This window comes from Catharus ustulatus, chromosome 22 (genome assembly GCF_009819885.2).
Source record: "Catharus ustulatus isolate bCatUst1 chromosome 22, bCatUst1.pri.v2, whole genome shotgun sequence".
In the NCBI taxonomy this organism is placed as follows: Eukaryota; Metazoa; Chordata; class Aves; order Passeriformes; family Turdidae; genus Catharus; species Catharus ustulatus.
Window position 1 is genome coordinate 3,161,145 of NC_046242.1, and position 18,723 is coordinate 3,179,867.

The 18,723-nt window shown below is 56.4% G+C and overlaps 5 protein-coding genes across 6 annotated transcripts in view; 2 read left to right on the forward strand and 3 right to left on the reverse strand.

The window, feature by feature from the left end:
• The window catches only part of VPS53 (VPS53 subunit of GARP complex), a 60,882-nt gene extending 58,940 nt beyond the window's left edge, over positions 1-1,942 (reverse strand). Inside the window, 1 exon segment of the mRNA XM_033078179.1 lies at positions 1,839-1,942. Within this exon segment, the coding sequence (XP_032934070.1) occupies positions 1,839-1,922 (84 nt within the window). The 5' untranslated portion in view covers positions 1,923-1,942.
• Positions 1,943-2,140: 198 nt separating this feature from the next.
• On the forward strand, positions 2,141-7,540 carry TLCD3A (TLC domain containing 3A). Its single transcript, XM_033078197.2, has 5 exons — positions 2,141-2,372; positions 3,028-3,111; positions 5,124-5,337; positions 5,439-5,534; positions 5,808-7,540. Exons 1-5 carry the CDS (start codon positions 2,251-2,253, stop codon positions 6,075-6,077), a joined length of 786 nt encoding a protein of 261 aa, XP_032934088.1. The 5' UTR covers positions 2,141-2,250; the 3' UTR covers positions 6,078-7,540.
• A 414-nt stretch (positions 7,541-7,954) lies between these two features.
• Positions 7,955-11,227, reverse strand: GEMIN4 (gem nuclear organelle associated protein 4). Its single transcript, XM_033078192.2, has one exon. It carries the CDS (start codon positions 11,200-11,202, stop codon positions 8,005-8,007), a length of 3,198 nt encoding a protein of 1,065 aa, XP_032934083.1. The 5' UTR covers positions 11,203-11,227; the 3' UTR covers positions 7,955-8,004.
• A 100-nt stretch (positions 11,228-11,327) lies between these two features.
• On the reverse strand, positions 11,328-16,022 carry GLOD4 (glyoxalase domain containing 4). 2 transcript variants are annotated; one of them, XM_033078194.1, is made up of 9 exons: positions 15,889-16,022; positions 15,110-15,159; positions 14,377-14,497; positions 13,818-13,962; positions 13,490-13,626; positions 13,110-13,196; positions 12,890-13,003; positions 12,729-12,815; positions 11,328-12,456 (listed from the first exon to the last, which is right to left on the reverse strand). In XM_033078194.1, exons 1-9 carry the CDS (start codon positions 15,976-15,978, stop codon positions 12,391-12,393), a joined length of 897 nt encoding a protein of 298 aa, XP_032934085.1. In that variant the 5' UTR covers positions 15,979-16,022; the 3' UTR covers positions 11,328-12,390. The 2 variants fall into 2 exon arrangements, with proteins under 2 accessions (XP_032934085.1, XP_032934084.1); XM_033078193.1 differs by having other exon boundaries at positions 12,729-13,003.
• A 67-nt stretch (positions 16,023-16,089) lies between these two features.
• MRM3 (mitochondrial rRNA methyltransferase 3) lies at positions 16,090-18,352 on the forward strand. Its single transcript, XM_033078374.2, has 4 exons — positions 16,090-16,340; positions 16,920-17,164; positions 17,420-17,587; positions 17,745-18,352. The coding sequence occupies exons 1-4, from the start codon at positions 16,090-16,092 to the stop codon at positions 18,263-18,265; spliced, it is 1,185 nt and encodes a 394-aa protein (XP_032934265.1). The 3' UTR covers positions 18,266-18,352.
• The last annotated feature ends 371 nt before the right edge of the window (positions 18,353-18,723 follow it).

Genomic DNA, 18,723 nt, shown 5'->3' on the forward strand with positions numbered 1-18,723 from the left:
AGGCTTTGCTTTTTGTCCCCACAGACTGAAGTGTGGTGTTTTCCCACCTGAAGCTGTGGAACCCATCACTGGAGAGGGTCAAGGTCAGTCTGGATGAGGTTTGGAGCAACCTGGGATGGTGGAAGGTGGCCAAGGAATGGGATGGCCCTGAAGATCCCTTCCAACCCAAAGTATTCTGTGATATTTGTCCCATATTTACAGAGCCATCAGCTCTGCACTCCATGGCCAAAATCCCCCCTGGTAAAAGCAAAGCTGACCCCACAGCATCTCCCTGCTCCCTGAAAGCCTTCACACCTGGGCAGGTGAAGCATTTATGCTGTTTTACACATTTTGCACTGTAAAATCGGTGATTTTGTGAGATAAAAGCAAATTCTGCCTGAACCAGCCCTCCTGGGAAGCTTTCCCAGTCACTCCTGTGGCCAAGGAGAAGCAGGCAGCAGTTAAACATGCGTGAGGAAAATGCTCTGACATCAGCCCATGCTAAGAGCACAACTGCAGCATCAAACTCAGCCTGTCCTGCTCACACTCCATCCCCACAAACCCCAAATCTCCGCAAGGATTAAGAGCAGATGAAACAAGAGGTGAGATGGGAGATAAAGAATTCAGGAACTCCGCTCAAACTGCAGATAGGGATCAGTGCTGCAGGCAGCTGGAGCAGCTGCAGGAGCTGTCACTCCCAGGAGTTTGTCACAACCAATTAATCAGAAATGCTAGCCTGGGTTTGGTGGGGCACCAGTTCTGCCTGTGCTCCCCACCCTGCTTCCGGCAGGGCAGCTGAGCCAGTTCTGCTCATTTAACCAGAACTGGGCAGGTTTTGCCCAAAACTGGTTAAGGAACACTGACAGGAACAACAGGATTACTGGGCTGAGAAGTGCCAGAGAGGAAGCTGGAAAGCAGCAGGTGGTGTCATCCTCGACATCTCCCAGTGCTCAGGATGTGAATATTTTCCTACAGTTTGTTAAAATAACTCAGCCAGGCGTGTGGTGGATTCTCCACTGCTCAAAAACTCGTGTCTACAAGTGCAGAGGATCCTTTCTCTGGCCACACTTTAGATGTCCTTCAGAAGCTTCCATTTAATTTACCAGCTCCCAAGGCCTCCCCTTGCTCTTTGAGGAAGGCCAGCAAAAGTGACCCACAAGCCTCAACACTGAAGAAAGGGCAAAAACTTATTTGAGTGCTGCTTTGTGAGACAGACACTGCTGCCAGACTTCTCAAACAGTGAAAAGCCTGGAGATGGAAGGGTTGGCTGCAGGCAGTGTCACAGATGAAAGAGCCACGGTATTACCCTGGGCTCTCACAGGATTCTCACGGGCTCCAATGCCACGAGGGGTTTCAGGGAACACTGGAACACAGAATCACAGAACACCCTGAGTTGTGGGGGCCCCACAAGGATTAGCAAGCCCAGCTCCAGGCCCCGCACAAACACCCCAGCACTCCCACCCTGAGCATCCCTGTGCCCATTCCCTGAGCAGTGCCCAGCACCCTCTGGGTGAAAAAACCCATGTGTATTCACCACCAGCCAAACCAAAACACTTCCATTATCCTTATTTCAGCCGAGCCACAGCCCTGGTGTGCTTCAACACGGCTGCAATGAGCGATGGAGAGGCCGCAGCAGCGCACGGGGACACGGCGAGCCACGCTCAGCCCCCAACGCGGGCCCGGCCTCCTCCAGCCCTGCCGGGGCTGACGGGGCACGGCCCGCCCGGAGCTCCCCGGGCCCAGCCGCGCAAGGCCCGGAGCCGGCGGGGAGGGGCTCAGAGCCGGCCGTGAGCCCTCACCGAGCGGCCCCGAGCCGCGCCCGCACCTGTCCCCTGCGCGGGGGGACCCGCCCGGCGCACCTGCTCGATGGCGGCCTGCACGGCGGGCGCCAGCTCCAGCGCCGCCTCCAGCCCGGCCTCCAGCTCCGGCTCGTCCTCCTCCATGGCGGCGCCGCTTCCGCCGGGCGCGCGGGCGGGGCGGGGCCGGGGGCGGGGCTTGAGGCACCGGGGCGGGGCTTGAGTCAGCAGGGTGTGGTTGCTGTGGGCGTGGTTCCGCTGAGTGGGCGGGGTTTAACCGGACGGGGGCGGGGCCTCCGCCCGGCGGAGCGGGCGCGTCCCGGCGGCGGGAGCGGCGGGGCTGGTCCGGACCGAGCCGAGCCGAGCCGAACCGAGCCCGGCAGAGCCAGGCCGAGCTGAGCCGAGCCGAGCCGCGCTCTCCCGCCGCCCGGCCGGCTGTTGACAAGCGGCGGCGGGAGACAGCGCGCTCGTCCCCATGTGGCGGACGCTGGCCCTCGCCTCCGCCTTCTTCCCGGGGCTCTTCATCCTCTGCATCCGGTTGCTGCGCTGGGCCGCCCCGGGATGGAGCCTCAAGGACCGCATCCTCCTCAGCGGCAGGTACGGGCAGGAGCGGCGGGAGGTGACCCGGTGACCGCCGGGACCGGGATGGGGACCGGGACCGGGACCGGCACCGGGAGCGATCCGGGAGGGCCAAGAGCACCGAGTCCCGCCGGCCGTGAGCCGGGACTCGGGACTGCCGCGACGCACAGGGGGACAATCCTTGGCTGTTCCGAGCCCAGATCCCGTGAGGGGAGCAAGGACCGGCGGCAGGAGCATCCCCCCGAGTGCGAGCATCCCCCCGAGTGACAGCATCCCCCCGAATGAGAGCATCCCCCTCGAATGAGAGCATCCCCCCGAGTGAGAGCATCGCCCCGAATGCGGGTATCCCCTCGAGTGCGGGCATCCCCCCCGAGTGACAGCATCCCCCCGAGTGCGGGTATCCCATCCCGGCCCATCCCGGTCCTGCCCCCCAGCCCCGGTACCGTTGTCGGGGCGGGGATGCTCCGGTGCAGTCTCCTCTGCCCACGGGGAACCGGCAGCGCTCCCACTGACCCACGGGGGTGGAAGGGATGGGACTGACACGATTCCCCCGGGAGGCAGAGCCTGGCACAGCCACCCCGACACGTCCTCGCTGGGGTGTCTGTGCCACCAGCTGTCCCTGTGCCTCGTGGGTCACATTTGGGCTCACCCCTTTCCTCTCTCTGCGTTTCAGGTTGGTGTCAACGGTCCAAGCCACGATGGCAACGGTGTCAGGGATCACGGTTGTCCTCAGCTGCAAGAACGTGGTGTATGACAGGTAACCCAGAGCCCACCCTGTCCCCCTGTCCCCCTGCCAAGGGTGTGCTCAGCCAGCTCGGGGATGGAGGCTTTTCTGCCAAAGGCTTGCAAAGGGGAAAGGAAAAACAGTTTTGTGTTCCTCTTTCCCCCACTTGGGCTGGAAGGGTTGGGCAATGTGCTGGCTGTACACCCCCTGAACAGCAGCAGCGTGCTCAGGCTTGGGGTGCTCTGCCAGCACAGTCTCCAAAGGATGGGCTGTAAATGGGCTGTAAGTGAGAGAAAAATACAGACAGCAGCAGCTCTGAAGGGGTAGGGAGGCTCCTTGCTGGAAGCTGAAATTGCTACAGAGTCAGAACTGATTTTAGAGGTGTATTAAGGCATTTCTGAAAGAGTCCAGAAATGGTAAAGTCAGAATGGAGTTTGCTCTGGAGGGAAATCCTGCTGCCTTGCCCTCAGTGCTCTGAGATAACTCTCCAAAAGTGGCTCTCAGGAGGAGTGATAGCATAATCTGGGTCAGAAGACTTAAAAACAGAGCTATTATCCAGACTAGTAGAGAAGATTGCAGGAGGGAAGAATATAATTATGCCAAGCTGGAATTTGACTGTCACAGCGATTTCAGGGTGATTTTTAGGAAGGGCTAGCACCTTGGTCACAGCAGACCTGTCTTTAATACACAGATATGATTTATCTTGCTTTGCTCCAGGTAGTGATATCTACCCAGATTCCTCAGACCTGCTTAACCCAGGCAGTTTATGAGTTACCTTTTTGCTCTGAAATAAAATTTCTGCTGTGTAGATAAGGCAGATGACGGATCCCAAAGCCACACAGACACAAGGTGCTGCCAGCAGCCCTCCTTCCCCTGGAGCTGTCTGCTTGCCCGGGTGTACTCAAGGCCAAGGGCTCTGTGCAAACACTTTGTGGGCTGAGACCTAGATTTTCTTTGAATCTGGAGGAAATTGAGCCCAGTGCTCAGCAGGGAAGGCCTCGGAGAATGACAGCAAGACAGCGAGCCAGGAAGCACCACAAAGGTTGCAGTAAAATCTGCCAATTTATTTACAGCGGCAGACAATCGTTATGGTGCTGGCGCTGTAATTACCCTCCAAAGCCCTGGGCAAGTTTTACAAACACAATCACTTGCCACCCGTGCTTCACACTGCTCACATCTTTCCATCTGGAGCGGCAACTCCTACAACAAATCTTTTTGCTCTCCTGCCATCCCAAGAAAAAAGAGATTTGAGCCCCAAGCTACATTTCTCCAAGTACCAGCACAGGGTGGTTTTGTCGTTTGTTTTTTATCAGTGTGGTTTCACGCAGGACTTTTTAAGCAGGCTGGTGTCCCTGTAAAGCAGGGCTTGCTGCTGCCCAGATTGTGCAACCAGGATTCCAACATGCTTTGGGAACAGGCAGCTGCCTGCAATTATTTCCCAACTGACGAACGCCTCATGGGGGTTTATTGCCTATATTGGATATTTTGTGCTTCACTCTCTGAACTCCAGGCCAGCCATGCCTGGTTAACTCTGAGCTCTCCATGTGCTTCCCAAACATTCCCTGGAATGCAGCCAGCTGATGCAATGTGACAAGCAGGGCAGACCCAGGATTAGGGGTTTCCACCACCAAGCACCAGCTCTGGGGGTCCCAGGGCTTAGGGGAGGAGATCACCTGTGCAGTGGTGTCAGCTTGGTGCTGGATCCCAAAAAATGGTGCAGCAAAATGCTGCTGGCCCATGCAGCAAACACCTGGCTGTGGGGCTAACAGGATCCTTCATTAGCACTGTTTGTGCTTGGCCAGGCTGAGCTCAGTGCCTGGCACAGCCCAGCAGCAGCAGGGTCAGCACAGAGACCTGCACGTACCAGGCACCTGTTCTCTGGATCAGCCTGTACCTGCTGAGCCAAACAGAGTTAAAATTCACCCCCTTCCAGCTTCAAAATCCATTGAAATTGCTGCCATTTCAGTGCTAAAGACTCTTCCAGCTCCCAGAGCATCACAAGGTGCTCAGAGCTGTGATGCTCTGTGTGTGCTGCTCCTCCCCAGGCACTGGCTGGCTGTGGAGTACATCTGGGTCCTGGTTCCCTACATGACCTATGACATCTATGTCATGTACCTCTGCCACTGGCACAAGAGCCAGGAAAAAGGGATCCTGGAGAAGAAGCACTCGCTGGCCAGCGTGTGGAGCTTCCTGCTGCACGAGCGGCTGATGGTGACCCACCACCTCTTCATCCTCATCGTGCTCACCCCCATCACCCAGGTAAGGGCTGCTGCAGGATCAGGGCCCCCTGCACATGCTGGGTGTTGCTTCCTGGCCACCTCTCTGCAGAGCCTCGTGCTCAGTGCTGGCTTTCTTCACAGCATTTCAGGGGAGAGCTGGGGGACTTCTTCGTGGGCTGCATCTTCACAGCAGAGCTGAGCACACCTTTTGTATCCCTGGGCAAAATCCTGATGCAGGTAGGTGAGCAGGGCTGGGAAGCCTGCAGCAGTTCATCCCCTTTTCCTGCCCCAGGGGGGTGTCTCATAGAACCCCAATCTCCCCTGCAGTTCTGCCTTCCTCCCAGTGTCCCATCCCTTTCCCCAGTAACCAGCACGCCCTCTGTCCCTCATCTCTCTTCTCCATCCCTTCCCAGCCCACTCCATCCCTCCTGGGTGCTCATCTCCCAGCACCACCAGTACCCCGGAGCTCTGGGGTGCTGCTCACCCCACATTCACCTCCTTCCCCTCCAGCTCAACATGCAGGACACGCTGTTGCACAAAGTGAACGGGATCCTCGTGCTGGTGACCTTCTTCCTGTGCCGCATCCTCCTCTTCCCCTTCATGTACGCGGCCTACGCCCGCCAGGTGGGGATCCCGCTCTACCTGGTGCCGTTCCGCATCCCCCTGCACTGCAACATCGCCAACGCCTCGCTCATCGCCCCGCAGCTCTACTGGTTCAGGCTCATCTGCCGCAAGGCCGCCCGGCTCTACGGCGGCTCTCCCGCCCACCGGAGCAGATAACGGAGCTGAGAACGGCCCGGGGCTGGCACAGGGCAGCCCCGGCTCTTCCCCCGGCGAGCAGCGGGTCCGCCGGGATGCTGGAGCTGGAAGCAGCCCCCGGTCTGCAGCGCCGGCAGCCTGGGCTGGGAAGGCTTTCCTGCCACACGAGTGCCGGGCTGGGAGCTCGACATTCCTTCTGGGATGCAGCTCTGCCCAACGAGGGTTACACGAGAGGGGTTTGTTCCTTGTTCCAGCCTCCCCCCGGCGCTGACACCGGACACCGGAGCCTGCAAGCACGGGGATGCTGGAGCGGCCGGCAGCGGGGATGGGGAGCTGTGCCCGACCTGCCACAGCCCCAGCCAGGCCTGCAGCTGCAGCACAGCTCTGCAGAGCCCTTCCTGACCTTCACTGACTTCAGCTCTACACTACAGCCCTGTTTGGCCTCTGAGCTCCCACCTCACCTCCTGCTGCTGCTGGGCTCAAGCTCCACTTAACCCGAGGGTGCTTTTCACTACAGCTGTCTGACAGCCCTGGGGGAACTCCTGGGATCCCAGCAGGGCTGCAGGGCAGCAGCTCATGCCACGACAGGGGAACGGTTCTGCTGTGTCAGGGCAGGATGGGGACAGGAACCTGCCCAGTCCTTGCCTCACCAACACACAGGGCACTGTGCAGAGCCCTTCCTTGGCAGGGGGTGCCATTTTCCCTCCCCTAACCACAGCTGCTTTTATCTGGCCTGCATCCCCTCAGCAGGTATTCAAAACCATCTGGCACACCCTGTTCTGCTCTGCCCTCCAGCTGGCACCACCACACCCTGGAAACACCTGTACAGTGGAACCCTGCAGCCCCATCCCACCCCCGTGAGGCTGCCAGGGACAGAACTGGGGCTGCACAGAAGGAACCAGCAACCCCAGAGCAGGATGCTGAGCTGTCCTGCACCAGTTCAGCCCATTTCCACTTTCAGTCACAGCAAAATGGGTACAGGCTGCCCAGCTCACCCTGCACCACAGGGAGTGTGCAATCAGACCACAGCTGAGTTCATTCCCTGCAGCCAGCACCAGCCACCTCCTCCTGCAGCCTCCTGTGCCTGCTCCAGGGCAGGGAACTGCACTGGCACAGCCCTTGTGCCCAGAGACCTGTGACCACTCTGTGCCTTTCATTCTGCCTGAAAACAGCAGCCAAGCTCTGGGAAACCTGGATCTTTTGGGTGTTGGATCTCATCCCAACCAGGGCTGCTGTTCTGGGCCTCTTCCGACCTGTGGTTGTTGTTGCAGAGACGCCGCAGTCACAGTAACCACCGAGACCAGCTGATGTTACAAACCGCTTGCAACTCCTTACAGATGTTGTATCTCACTGTTTTCATTGCGAAAAATGTGCCTTATGTAAGGACAAAAAACACTCCAGCCAATGAGGCACCTCAGTTTGCACTAACACTGCCCTATTTACTATCAGGAGACCAATAAAGATTTCCTCTCTGAGTCACACCACTGGCTGGCTCTTCCACGTGCTGTTCATTGCTGGGTGGGGGTGTTACATGTGGGGTTACTGCTGCACCCCCCCCTCCGGGCAGGAGCAGCACACAGGGATTTCCAAAGGCTCCTGCCCTGTCCTGAACTCACCCAACTCGCTTCCCAGCCTCCAACTTGCTTTCCCAGCCTCCGGCAGCACGTGGCAAAACCAGCAATTCTCCTGGGACTAGGAGAGGGCTGGTGGCAAAACAGCCAGAGGGAAGTGATTTCCTGGATGCTGGAGGCTGCTGTGTAAACCCAGAGAGCCAGCAGGCAAGGCTGCAGCCACAGAACTGGCAACTTGGCTCAGGAACAGTTATTCCAATGGAAAACCAAAGTAGCTTCTCCTACGTTTATACAGCTACTTCTACTGATCAAACAGCAGGGAGGGAATAAATTCTAAACAAAAACAAGGGTTTATTACAGATCTTACACTGTCCAGCTCAGTGCTCTGAGCGTGCTCCCAGCTTGCTGAGTTTCTGCAGGAGGGTGCTGCGCAGCTCCTCGTGCCCCACGTTGTCCGTGATGGATTCCAGGAAGTGTCCCTCGTTGGCTCTGCGCAGAGCGGCACAGGGGGACGTGTCCGCCCTGCTGGACACCTCATACTGCGACAGCACCTCCAGGGCCACCACCAGCAGCGGCTCCTCACAGCCCCCAGCTGGCAGCATGGCAGCCACGTGCAGCAGGTGGCAGAACAGCTGGATGCAGGTGAAGGACACCTCCTGCACGCAGGGCTGAGGCGAGGCTCCCGCCGTGGCTTTGATGGAGGCCAGCAGGTCGGTCAGGCTGGCGCAGTACAGCTGCACCACGTGCAGCCAGGCCTCAGGGGGCAGCCAGCTGGAGCAGCTGGAGCTGCAGAGGAGCTGGAAGCCCCTGAGGAAGAGCACGGAGAGCTGGAGGTGGCAGGCGAAGGGGCGGAGGTTGAGCAGGGGCATGTGCTGCACGTACTCCAGCGTGTAGGGCACGTGCAGCACCTGCCTCTGCAGCAGCTGCTCCACCACGGGCACCAGCCTCTTCCACTCACCATGGCTGCACCAAGGCAGCACCTGGATGAGGGCCACCAGGAAGCCTTTGCTGAAGAGATTCACCTCTTGGGGGTTGTCCACGTTGACGGTGAGCAGGGCCAGCATGGTGTCCCTGAGCGCTGGGGACACGCAGCAGCACTCCATCCACGCCAGCAGCCCGCTGCCTGGCCCGTAGGCTGGCCAGGACTGCGATGTCCACTCCTCCTCAGGGAGCCTGCAGATCTCAAACAGCGTTGCTGGGACCTCATTCTTGAAGTGGTCCCCATAAAGGTTCTTCAGCCGGAGCCCCACGGTCCAGTCCAGCGCTGCCACCTTCCTGTGGAGCCAGGCCAGCGACTGCACCCACAGCTCCGAGGAGGGGACGGGCTCTGGTGCCACCAGCTCGCACAGCTGGCACAGGATGTTCAGAATCAGGTCTTTGGTCTCCAGGGAAGGGAAGAGCTGCTCCCTAGGCTGATGCCAGTACTTGGTGTAACCATCCAGAAGTCTGCAGAGGCTGAGGAGAAGTGGGAATGGGTGGCAGGATTTGATCCAGTGCTCTTCTGAACAAGGGGATATTCCCAAAACATTACTGAGGATCTGCAGGCTCAGCTCAATCTGAGGAGAGTCTGACTTCAAATAGGGAAGGACAAAGGCTCTGGTCACTTCTGCAGGTGACACAAGCGGGGTGGCTGAGCCTGGCTGCATGAGAAAGGAAAGGAACTGAAGGAATTGCTCCTCTTCCCTCGCTGTGGAAAGCTTCCCCCACACTGCTTCCTCCAGACACCTCACCACCAGGCTGCGTGGCCTGCCTGGATCCTTGTGACTCTCCAGGAAGCTCAGTGCTGGGAAGGAGCAGAGGATTTGGGCGAGGAACTGGTGTGCTCCGAGGTTGACCACAGCAAGATGACAAAGCTGCTTCACTGTGGCCTCAGGGGACAGCAGTGCCAGCCTGGCCATGGAAGCCACAGCCCTGCTCAGGCCTTCATCAGACACACTCTTTGTGATCTGGTTGAAAGTCACATTCAGGTCCTCCTGTAACCCCTCCCTGACAACCTGCACGTTCTGGGACAGACCTTGGCTACCCCAGGATGCCAGGACACCTGAGATCACTTTGTTTTTGTCACTTAAGGAAAGCTCAGTGTAACACTCCACGATGGCTTTGGTCACTTGCACCTGCAGCTCTTGGGCCTCCTTGTCATGGTGGGACATGGCAAAGTCCACCAGCGTCTCCAGCAGTTTCAAAACTAGCTCAGTGCTCTGGAACAGAGCTTTGTTTTTTACCAGGCACTCAACCCAGGCCTTTGAAAAAGCCCAGGTCTTTTCAGATGCAAAAACAGAGCACGTGTCCTCATGGCGGTCCAGCCTCTGTGCAATGACTGCCATGGCAACTGAAGACACAAGGCTGGTGTCCAAATCCTTCAGGACAGCACTGGTGTCCCTGAGAAAGTCCCTGGTGAGCTGGGTCAGCTCTAACACCACCCGTGTCTCGCCCTCACCCAGGTCTCCGGTCTCCAGGAGGAAATCCAGCTTCTTCCCAAGGCTGCTCAGAGCGTCCAGGAGCCGGTAGCTGTCAAAGCAGAGCTCCTCAGATCCCCTCAGAGTGTCCTGCAGCTCCTCTCCCCAGGCCTGCAACAAGCTGCAGAGCAACTCCAAGCCACCAAAGAGCTCCTCACGAGAGGGTTCGGTCAGGGAAGGGAGGCTCATGCATCTCTCTGCCTCCCTCACCTTCTCTGCCAGCCCACAGGGGTGGTACTGGCTGTCACTGTCACTGCTCCACAGGCTGACCGTGGCACTGAGCTTGGCCAGGTGCTCTGTGACAGGCAGGGGGCTGTCCCCTGGCCCCAGCCCTGGGGACAGGCACAGCAGCTCAGCCAGGTTGGCCAGGGCATAGCACCTCAGGCGGGGCTGGGTGATGCTGCCTCGGATCTGCTTCAACCCCTCCAGCAGCACCATCGGCAGCCCTGGGGGGTTGCCAGGGTCACCCTTGAACCTCTTTGGGGGCTGCACGCCATCCTCCAGGGAGGGCTCAGCCCCGTGCTGATGGATGAGAGCGCTGAACGCAGACACCGTCGCGTCCTCCTGTTCCTCCCTGTGTTTCATCACCTCCCACCACACGTCCAAGAAGAACCTGATGTCGGACGGGGATGTCTCGCTGGAGATGTACTCCACCAGCTTCTCCAGCTGTTCCCGGCACACAGCTGGAGGCAGCGCCAGCAGCAGCTGCACCCAGAGCCGGGGCACGCCCAGCGCCTTGACCAGCTCGAAGAGAGCGGTGTGGTTCACATCGGGAATCATCGCGCCCACCGAGAAGAACCCGTCATCCTTCCAGCCCCACTCCAGCGACGCGGCTGGAGGAGCGGGCAGCAGGATTTTCGCCCAGACGATGGCCACGGCCTCCTTCTTCCACAGCCCCAGCGGCGAGGGGCAGCGCTCGCCGATCTCGCGCAGCGCGTCCGTGATGGGCACCCCCGCGCGGGGCCAGTCCGCCTTGCGCAGCTCCCGCAGCGGCCGCGGCTGCAGCAGCCGGGCGGCCAGCAGGAAGCCGCCGTGCAGGATCGCCGTCTCCTCGCCCACGGCCCAGGGCCCCGCGGGACAGCCCGGCGCCATCGCGGCCCCGCGCTCCGCCGGCTCCATGGCGGCGGCGCTGCGAGATGACGTCATACCGGCGCGGTGCTATGACGTCACGCTGCCAGCCGCGCTCCCGACCCGCAGCGCCCCCTGGCGGCGCAGAGCGTAATCAATTAATTAATTACACAATATACAATATCAACATGTTTAATTTGACGAATAGGATTCCAAAGCATGATTAAAACGGAATTGAAAAGCTCGGACAAAAAGCAGCGAGGAATTTTTCCCGTTTCAGCTCACAAGTGCCAACACTGCCTGATCTCCTCCATGAAACTCATCTCAGTTTCATTATGAAAACCTGATTTAAGGTATTTTATTTCAGGTTTTCATCAAGAAAATGACAAGTCAGGCACTATACTTGGCACAAAAAATGCCAGGAATGACTCCCTGTATTCCCAGCTTTTATTCCACCAGCAGTGACTTCATTCCAACAGAATAAACCCTGAACTGTTATTTCCAAAGGCAGTGTCTCACCAAAAGCTAATTGCAAAATTATTTCAAGCTGCCCCCTGGCACCTCAGCAGACAGTGCAGCTACAAACCTCAAAGCACAGCCTCAGCTCCCTCCTGGAACGTGGAAATCTCTTTGAGAAGTGGGGGGAACCACCCCATCCCCACCAGGATCCCATTGAGCAACACACCACGGGCTTCTGGAGTGAACATTTCACCTTGAAAGCTGGGGAACACCTTGGAATGGAAACAAGGACTGGAGCATTCACATGGTTTGGCAAGATCATTTCTTTGTTCCCAATAAAGGGATGAATTCCCTGCTCCAGCTCCCCACACCTCACAGGAGAGGGGGAGCAGCCACCTCACCATCTCTCTCTAGCCTGTAAATAAAGGACAGCTAAAGCAATTTGATCAGAAAATTAATTAATCAGAAAATAAAGTATCTATTCACCTTTCTTTCAAGTATAACAACAACACAGAAATGTGAGGTTTTCCTACTGCTGATCCCTGTTTTGGAAGCCAAGGGCTCAGCTGCTCCTTTGCTGCCCAGCCCCATTTTTGGAAGACGTGATTTGCTGGAAGGGAGAGAGCAGCAGGCCAGAGACATCACCTTAAATCAACCCAAAAAAAACAACCACAGGACATCCCAGCACCCTCTGATTGGGAAGGCAGCACTTCAGCCAGGATTGGCATTTTCTTGGGAGAACTCCAAGGCACAGAGGAGCAGCCCAGTCCATTCCTCCAGCTAAGCTGAAACCTTCTTCCTGTTGTGCTCAGCAAACCACTTGTCACTGTTGTCTGCAGCCATGGCCTGCACAAAGACAAGTGTGGACGTGGTCAGAACAGGAGGAAAGCTCTCTAGAGGGATAAATTATTTTTTAGAACTGACACTGAAAACCAATGTCCTCTGCCACAGCAAATAATGTGAACACACCCCAAGAGCGAGGCTGGAAAACTCCACCCAGGGCACAAGTGAGCTTTAAACACTGGGTAATTTGCTTCTAGGAAAAACTCAACATGGAATGAAAACTGGATTTTACAGGTATCTTTAATCAGGAAGAAAATGAATGTGCAGTCACTTACATCATCCAACAACTTGTCACCATTAGGGTCCACCTTGGACAGCTCTCTGAACGCTTCATCTCCCACAAAACAGATTTCATGGCCATCCTAAAAGGAAGCAGCTCAGTTATAACCAGTGGAAAGGAGAAATTCAAACCCAGTTTAATCATTGTTTCACTCACAGGATCAGCCAGAATAACCACTTGCACCGTGGCTTTGCCAGGCGTGTCCAAGCTGACCAGAGGTGTCAAAATTTTCTGATTCTCCTTTTTCATCAGGGCTTCAATGCTTGGCAGCTGAAAACAGAGAACAAATTATCTGCTCAGGATTATGTTGTTAACACTTAAAGTCTGCCTTCTCCAGCTGTGGGTAAGGGATGGGGTGAGGGAAGTGGGGCTGTACCTCATCCTTGGCACAGGAGAAGGCGATGCGCCCAAACGCTGTCCCGTGATCCACTGCCCCTCCAACTGCCTTCAGCTCCAGCTTGCACTGGAACAGGGAAAAACCCAGCCTGGCTTGCAAGGACACTGTTCTCCAGGCTACAGCTTTTTAACCAGCATGTGGGTGATTCCAAATCCCCCATCCATGTGTTTCCCAACAAGCCAGAATCACCAGAGCAAACCACAGCTTTGATTTTAGAAAATTCACAGCTGAGTGTATACAGCTTCAATAAAAACACTCATAATTAAGGGCACAATTGCTTTAATCAAGAACTTTTTTCCTTTTATGATTCTGTTCTCAGGAAACAAGAAGTTTTTATGGTGGGTTTTCCAAGGACTGACCTGGTTATCAGCATAGCCCAGCAAAGCCCTTTGTTTCCCCTCATCCTTCTCGTATATTTTCATCCCAAGCAAACCAGACCAGTAGCTGACAGACTTCTGCAGGTCTGAGACACCCAGGGTGACCTTCCACACAGGATCTTGAGGATTGCAATGGTTTCAAATTAGCTACAAACATACTACAGGCTTAAAAACACAGTTTTGCATTCTTTAGAAGCAACAGAGAAATGATTAAAAAATGTTCTGTTTTATAAAACGCCATCAAAACAAACACACTCTGATACCCCAGTGGTAAAACTCTGCTGAACACCAGTAAGGGTAAATATTTTACCATGTCTGAGCTGTTCCTTGTCTTCCAGGTAGAACTTGTATCCTCCTGGGGCTTCAGTTTCAAAGACACCAGAGCTGACTTCTTTGAGAGGCCACCCCATCTTCCTGGCATTGCTCACAGCCTGGCTGGACACCAGAGTGATGCCCTAGAGAGGACACAACAAAATCCATGGGGTGGATGCAGAGACATCACCTTTCACAAGGCCTCCGTTTGCTGCCAGCCACCACATCACAAAAAAATTATTAATAATAAATATAAGAGTGTTTTCCTGCAGTAAGTCCTTCCTAGCTCAGCATTCCACAGTGGATCTGGCAGCAAATACCACACAGAGCAGAGGCAGAGCTCAAGAAATGTTTCCTAGACCTTAAGTGAGCACAAATCTGCTCTGGCTTCTGCTCTTCCAACTCAGAGACAACCACAAAAGCAACACTGAAGCGTTTAAGGGACCAAACAGCATAAAAAAAAGCAGCTGGCACAACCCATATGACAAACCAGCTTTTAATTACTAAAATAAATCAGCTTATCCTGAGAAGGTTTGGCTGCTTGGAGTGGAACTCACCAGGAAGTCGTTGCCCAGGCGATATTCCCCAATGCCATAATTGTAAGTCAGCTCTGCCACAAAGTGATTGTCCTCTGGTCCAAAGCCCACCATGGTCTTGCTCCATTTTCCATCATAAGGGCTGGAATTTCCATATCATCCACATTTTAATGTCATTAGTATTAAAAGCAACCACTGAGAGCTGCCAAGTGTTTGTGTTTCAAGGAGGAATTGCATTTCTAGGGTGAAATCATGGCAGATTTGACCTCAGGCTGTCATTCATGGCCGTATGATAAAAGCAATTCTACCTCATTAACAGCTCATGCTTTAAAAGCACAGGTGCTCATTAGCTGCAATTATATCATCACTTCCTTATTGCTAAGTAGGAAAGGGCACCAAACCATAAGATTCCTTCCACTGCAGAGAGAAATGTGTTCCTACTTCTTCTTTCATTCATTTTTCTTTACAAAAGACTTTGGGCCTACCAGGAGAGATTTTTAACTTGATGGTGCCACGCCTACATAAATAATCAGTGGGACTGAAAGTAGAAATAATTCCATAGAATTAGGAATAATTCAATACAGTGAAGCATCAATCTATAGTGTGGTATTTATGTTCAATATAAGCACCACACCTACACACAACAGGGGGCTGTAGGTTCCAAGGGAAGCAATTTAATTAAAAACAACACAGCCCTTATTTTCCTGTGGACCAGCAGCTGGCACTGGGTGGGCAGGGCAGGCAGGGCACTCACCCATTGCAGGAGGCCTTGCAGCCCTCCTCGAACTCCTCGTGCCGCAGCACCTTGAGAACCACACAAGGCTTTGGGGTGACCTCGAAAATCACCAACCCAGAACCCATCCCTAGGCCTGGTGAGACGGGCAGGGATGGGGCCAGCACGGGCAGGATGGGGCCCCCATTTCATTCCCTACCCCAATCCCCATCCTCCCATTCCATCCCCAATCCCCATCCCCATTCCCTACCCCAATCACCATTCCATCCCCATTCCCTACCCCAATCCTCATCCTCCCATTCCATCCCTACCCCAATCCCTATTCCATCCCCAATCCTCATCCCCATTCTATCTCTACCCCAATCCCCATCCCCTACCCCAATCCCCATTCCATCCCCCTTCCCAACCCCAATCCCCATCCTCCCAGTCCCTCCCCAATCCCAATCCCCATCTCCATTCTATCCCCACCCCAATCTCCATTCCATTCCCATTCCCTATCACAATTCCCATCCTCCCATTCCATCCCCAATCCCCATTTCCATTCCCCCATCCATCCCCATTCTATCCCCACCCCAATTCCCATTCCCATTCCCCCATCCATCCCCATTCTATCCCCACCCCATTTCCCATTCCCCCATCCATCCCCATTCTATCCCCACCCCAATTCCCATTCCCCCATCCATTCCCAATCTATCCCCCCCCTATTCCCCATTCCCCATCCCCGGGCCGCTCTCCGGTGCCAGAGCGGGCTCAGCACCGCCCGTTCCCGGCAGCCCCGCAGCGCAGCCGCCCCCGCTCACCCTCATGCCCAGCAGCTCGCGGTAGAACCGCGCCGTGCGGGCCCTGTCCCCCACTTTGAACACGAAGTGCAGCGCCCTGCGGGCGGCCATAGCGACGGCGGCCGTGACGTCACGCGGTGCGCTGTGCGCGGTGACGTCAGGGGGCGTGACCACAGCGATGGCGGCGCTGTGCGCGGTGACGTCAGGGGGCGGAGCCCCGCGATGGCGGCGCTGTGCCGCGCGTGGCGGGCGCTGCTGAGGGCCCGCGGGGCGCGGGGGGACGCGGCCGGGCGGCGCGGGGTGCGGGCGCTGCGGCGGAGCCCCGTGCGGGTGCTGCAGCCGCAGAGCCCCCGCGACAGCCCGCAGAGCCCCGCGGAGCCGCCGCCGCAGCCTCCGCCGCCCGTCACGGAGCGCGGAGCGGCCGCGCCGGGGCTGTGGTACGAGAAGGCGGCGCCCGGGGATCGCAGGCTGGGGTGAGCGCGGGGAGCGGGGCCCGGCCGTGCTGCCCCTCGGAACTGAGCGGGAGGGAGCAATGGGGAGACTGACACGCACTGCCAGGCTGGAGGTACCAGGAGGGCTTCATAGCACCGGGGAATGGCTGGGTTGGAGCTTAAAGCCCATCCCGTAACACCTCGGGCAGGGACACCTTCCCCAGAGCAGGCTGCTCCAGGCATCATCCAGCCTGGCCTTGGACACTTTGCAGGGATGGGGCAGGCACAGCTACTCTGGGCAACCCGTGCCAGGACCTCGCCACCTCCCAAGGCAGAATTCCTTCCCAATATCCCATCCAATCCTGCCCTCTGGTAGTTTAAAGCCTTTCCCCATTGTCCTGGCACTCCAGGCTCTGTTAAAGTCCTTCACCAGCTCGTTCAGGTACTGAAAGGTGCTCTAAAGGTCACCCAAAGCCAGCCTGCCCAGCCTTTCCTCCTAGGACAGGTGCTCCATCCCTCAGATCATCTTTGAGATCTCCCAGAGAAGCTCTCAGGGGCTGCTGACGATCAGACTGAAGGTGGGAACATCACAGCCATGTCCTCTGAATAATTTCTCCACAGAAAAGTGGTGACTATTGCCAAGTCAAAGAAATTTCGGGATAATCACGGGAAGGTTCTGCTGGAGGGGCACAGGCTGATCAAGGATGCACTGGAGGCAGGAGCTGTGCCACAGACACTCTTCTTCAGCACCGTGGGGCACCTCAAACTGCTGCCTGAGGCAGAGATAAAACGAGCCAGCTTGGTTAAGGTGAAATTTGAAGACATTAAGACCTGGTCTGACCTCATAACTCCTCAGGGGCTTCTAGGTAAGTTCTCTCTGAAACAGTTGCAACACTGCCCAAAGGGAAACTTCTCATGTTTAGGATAACAACTCTTAAAAATCTTTCCATAGACATGGCACTGCTGGAAAATAAGTTTTTCTTGCCAAGTGACAAACTCTGCTCCAACTTCCTTTAGGTGGTGCTTTTCCTAACACGTCCTTCAGCACATCTTTAGTGAGGTTTGGGCCAGCTCTCCTTTGGCTGGGTCACTCATAAACCTGTCACCCTTCATTTCCTCAGGCATCTTTTCCAAGCCTGACCCTGCCAAGATGTCCTACCCTGCAGCTCAGCTCGCCAGCTCCCTGCCACTGCTCCTCATCTGCGACAACATCCGAGATCCAGGAAACCTGGGCACTATTCTGAGATCCGCAGCAGGAGCAGGCTGTGAGAAAGTGCTGCTCACCAAAGGTAAGGGAACAGTTTGAGCAGGGTACAGCATGGAACAGGGTGCTTGAAGATGTTCCCCACAGTTTGTAAGGAGTGTTGGGCATGGCTCACTGTGGCTGCTGAATCCCACCTTTTGGAAATCCCTGCTCTCTCACTGTTTCTCCCCGTTCCTTGCCAGGCTGTGTGGATCCATGGGAGCCCAAGGTGCTCCGTGCAGGCATGGGGGCTCATTTCCGTGTGCCCATCATCGCCAACCTGGACTGGGAGTCTGTTCCCACCAACCTCCCTGCCGGCATCCAGGTCTGCGTGGCCGACAACAACGACCCCGACACTGCGGCCGGCTCTGCTCCTGCCAGCCCAAAAACTCCTGTGAAATCCAGCCCTAAGGCTGCTCCTGAGCATGAGGATGAGGAGGGAGCAGCAGGAATCCCAGAGCTGGCTGCTCAGCATTACTATGAGGACTGGGCACGGGCTCCAGTGGCCGTGGTGATCGGAGGGGAGACGCACGGCCTGAGCCCGGCCGCGCTGCGGCTGGCAGCCAGCACCGGGGGGAAGAGACTGAGCATTCCTGTGGTGCCAGGTGTGGACAGCCTGAACTCTGCTATTGCTGCTGGCATCATGCTGTTCGAGGGGAAGAGGCAGCTGCTGTGGAGGCACAAGCAGGAGGATGGCAGGCAGAAGATGCCTGTGCCAGGCTGAACTGCTGAAGGAGCACCTGTGGCCTTTGGTTTCCTTGAGAGTTAATAAAAGAGCAGCTCGGGCTGTTTGGTTTGTAGTAAATGAGTATTTAAGGCTGGAGAGTGCTGGGATGAGTGTGGATCTCAGTGGTGGCCACTTGGTGATGCTAGAGAGAAGGGAAGGATGAGCACAGTGAGAAGGGAAAGGCCGGGTAGCAGCCCTGGCCTCACCTCAGCTGGTTCCCCCTGCTCCAGCCCTTTCATCCAGACCCATGGAGACCTCAGATCCCTCTGTGCTGTCCCAGCCAGGCTGCTGCTGACAGCGTGTCCTTCCCAACCTGGCTGCTGGCTGTGGTTTTGGGTCAGAAAGATCAGATTGCTGCCACCTGAATGGCTCCTGCCTGTGCTTACCCAAACCCTGTGCTCCAACAATCACTCCTGACCACGGCACTGCTGGGAGGTGCTGGGCTGCTCCTGGAA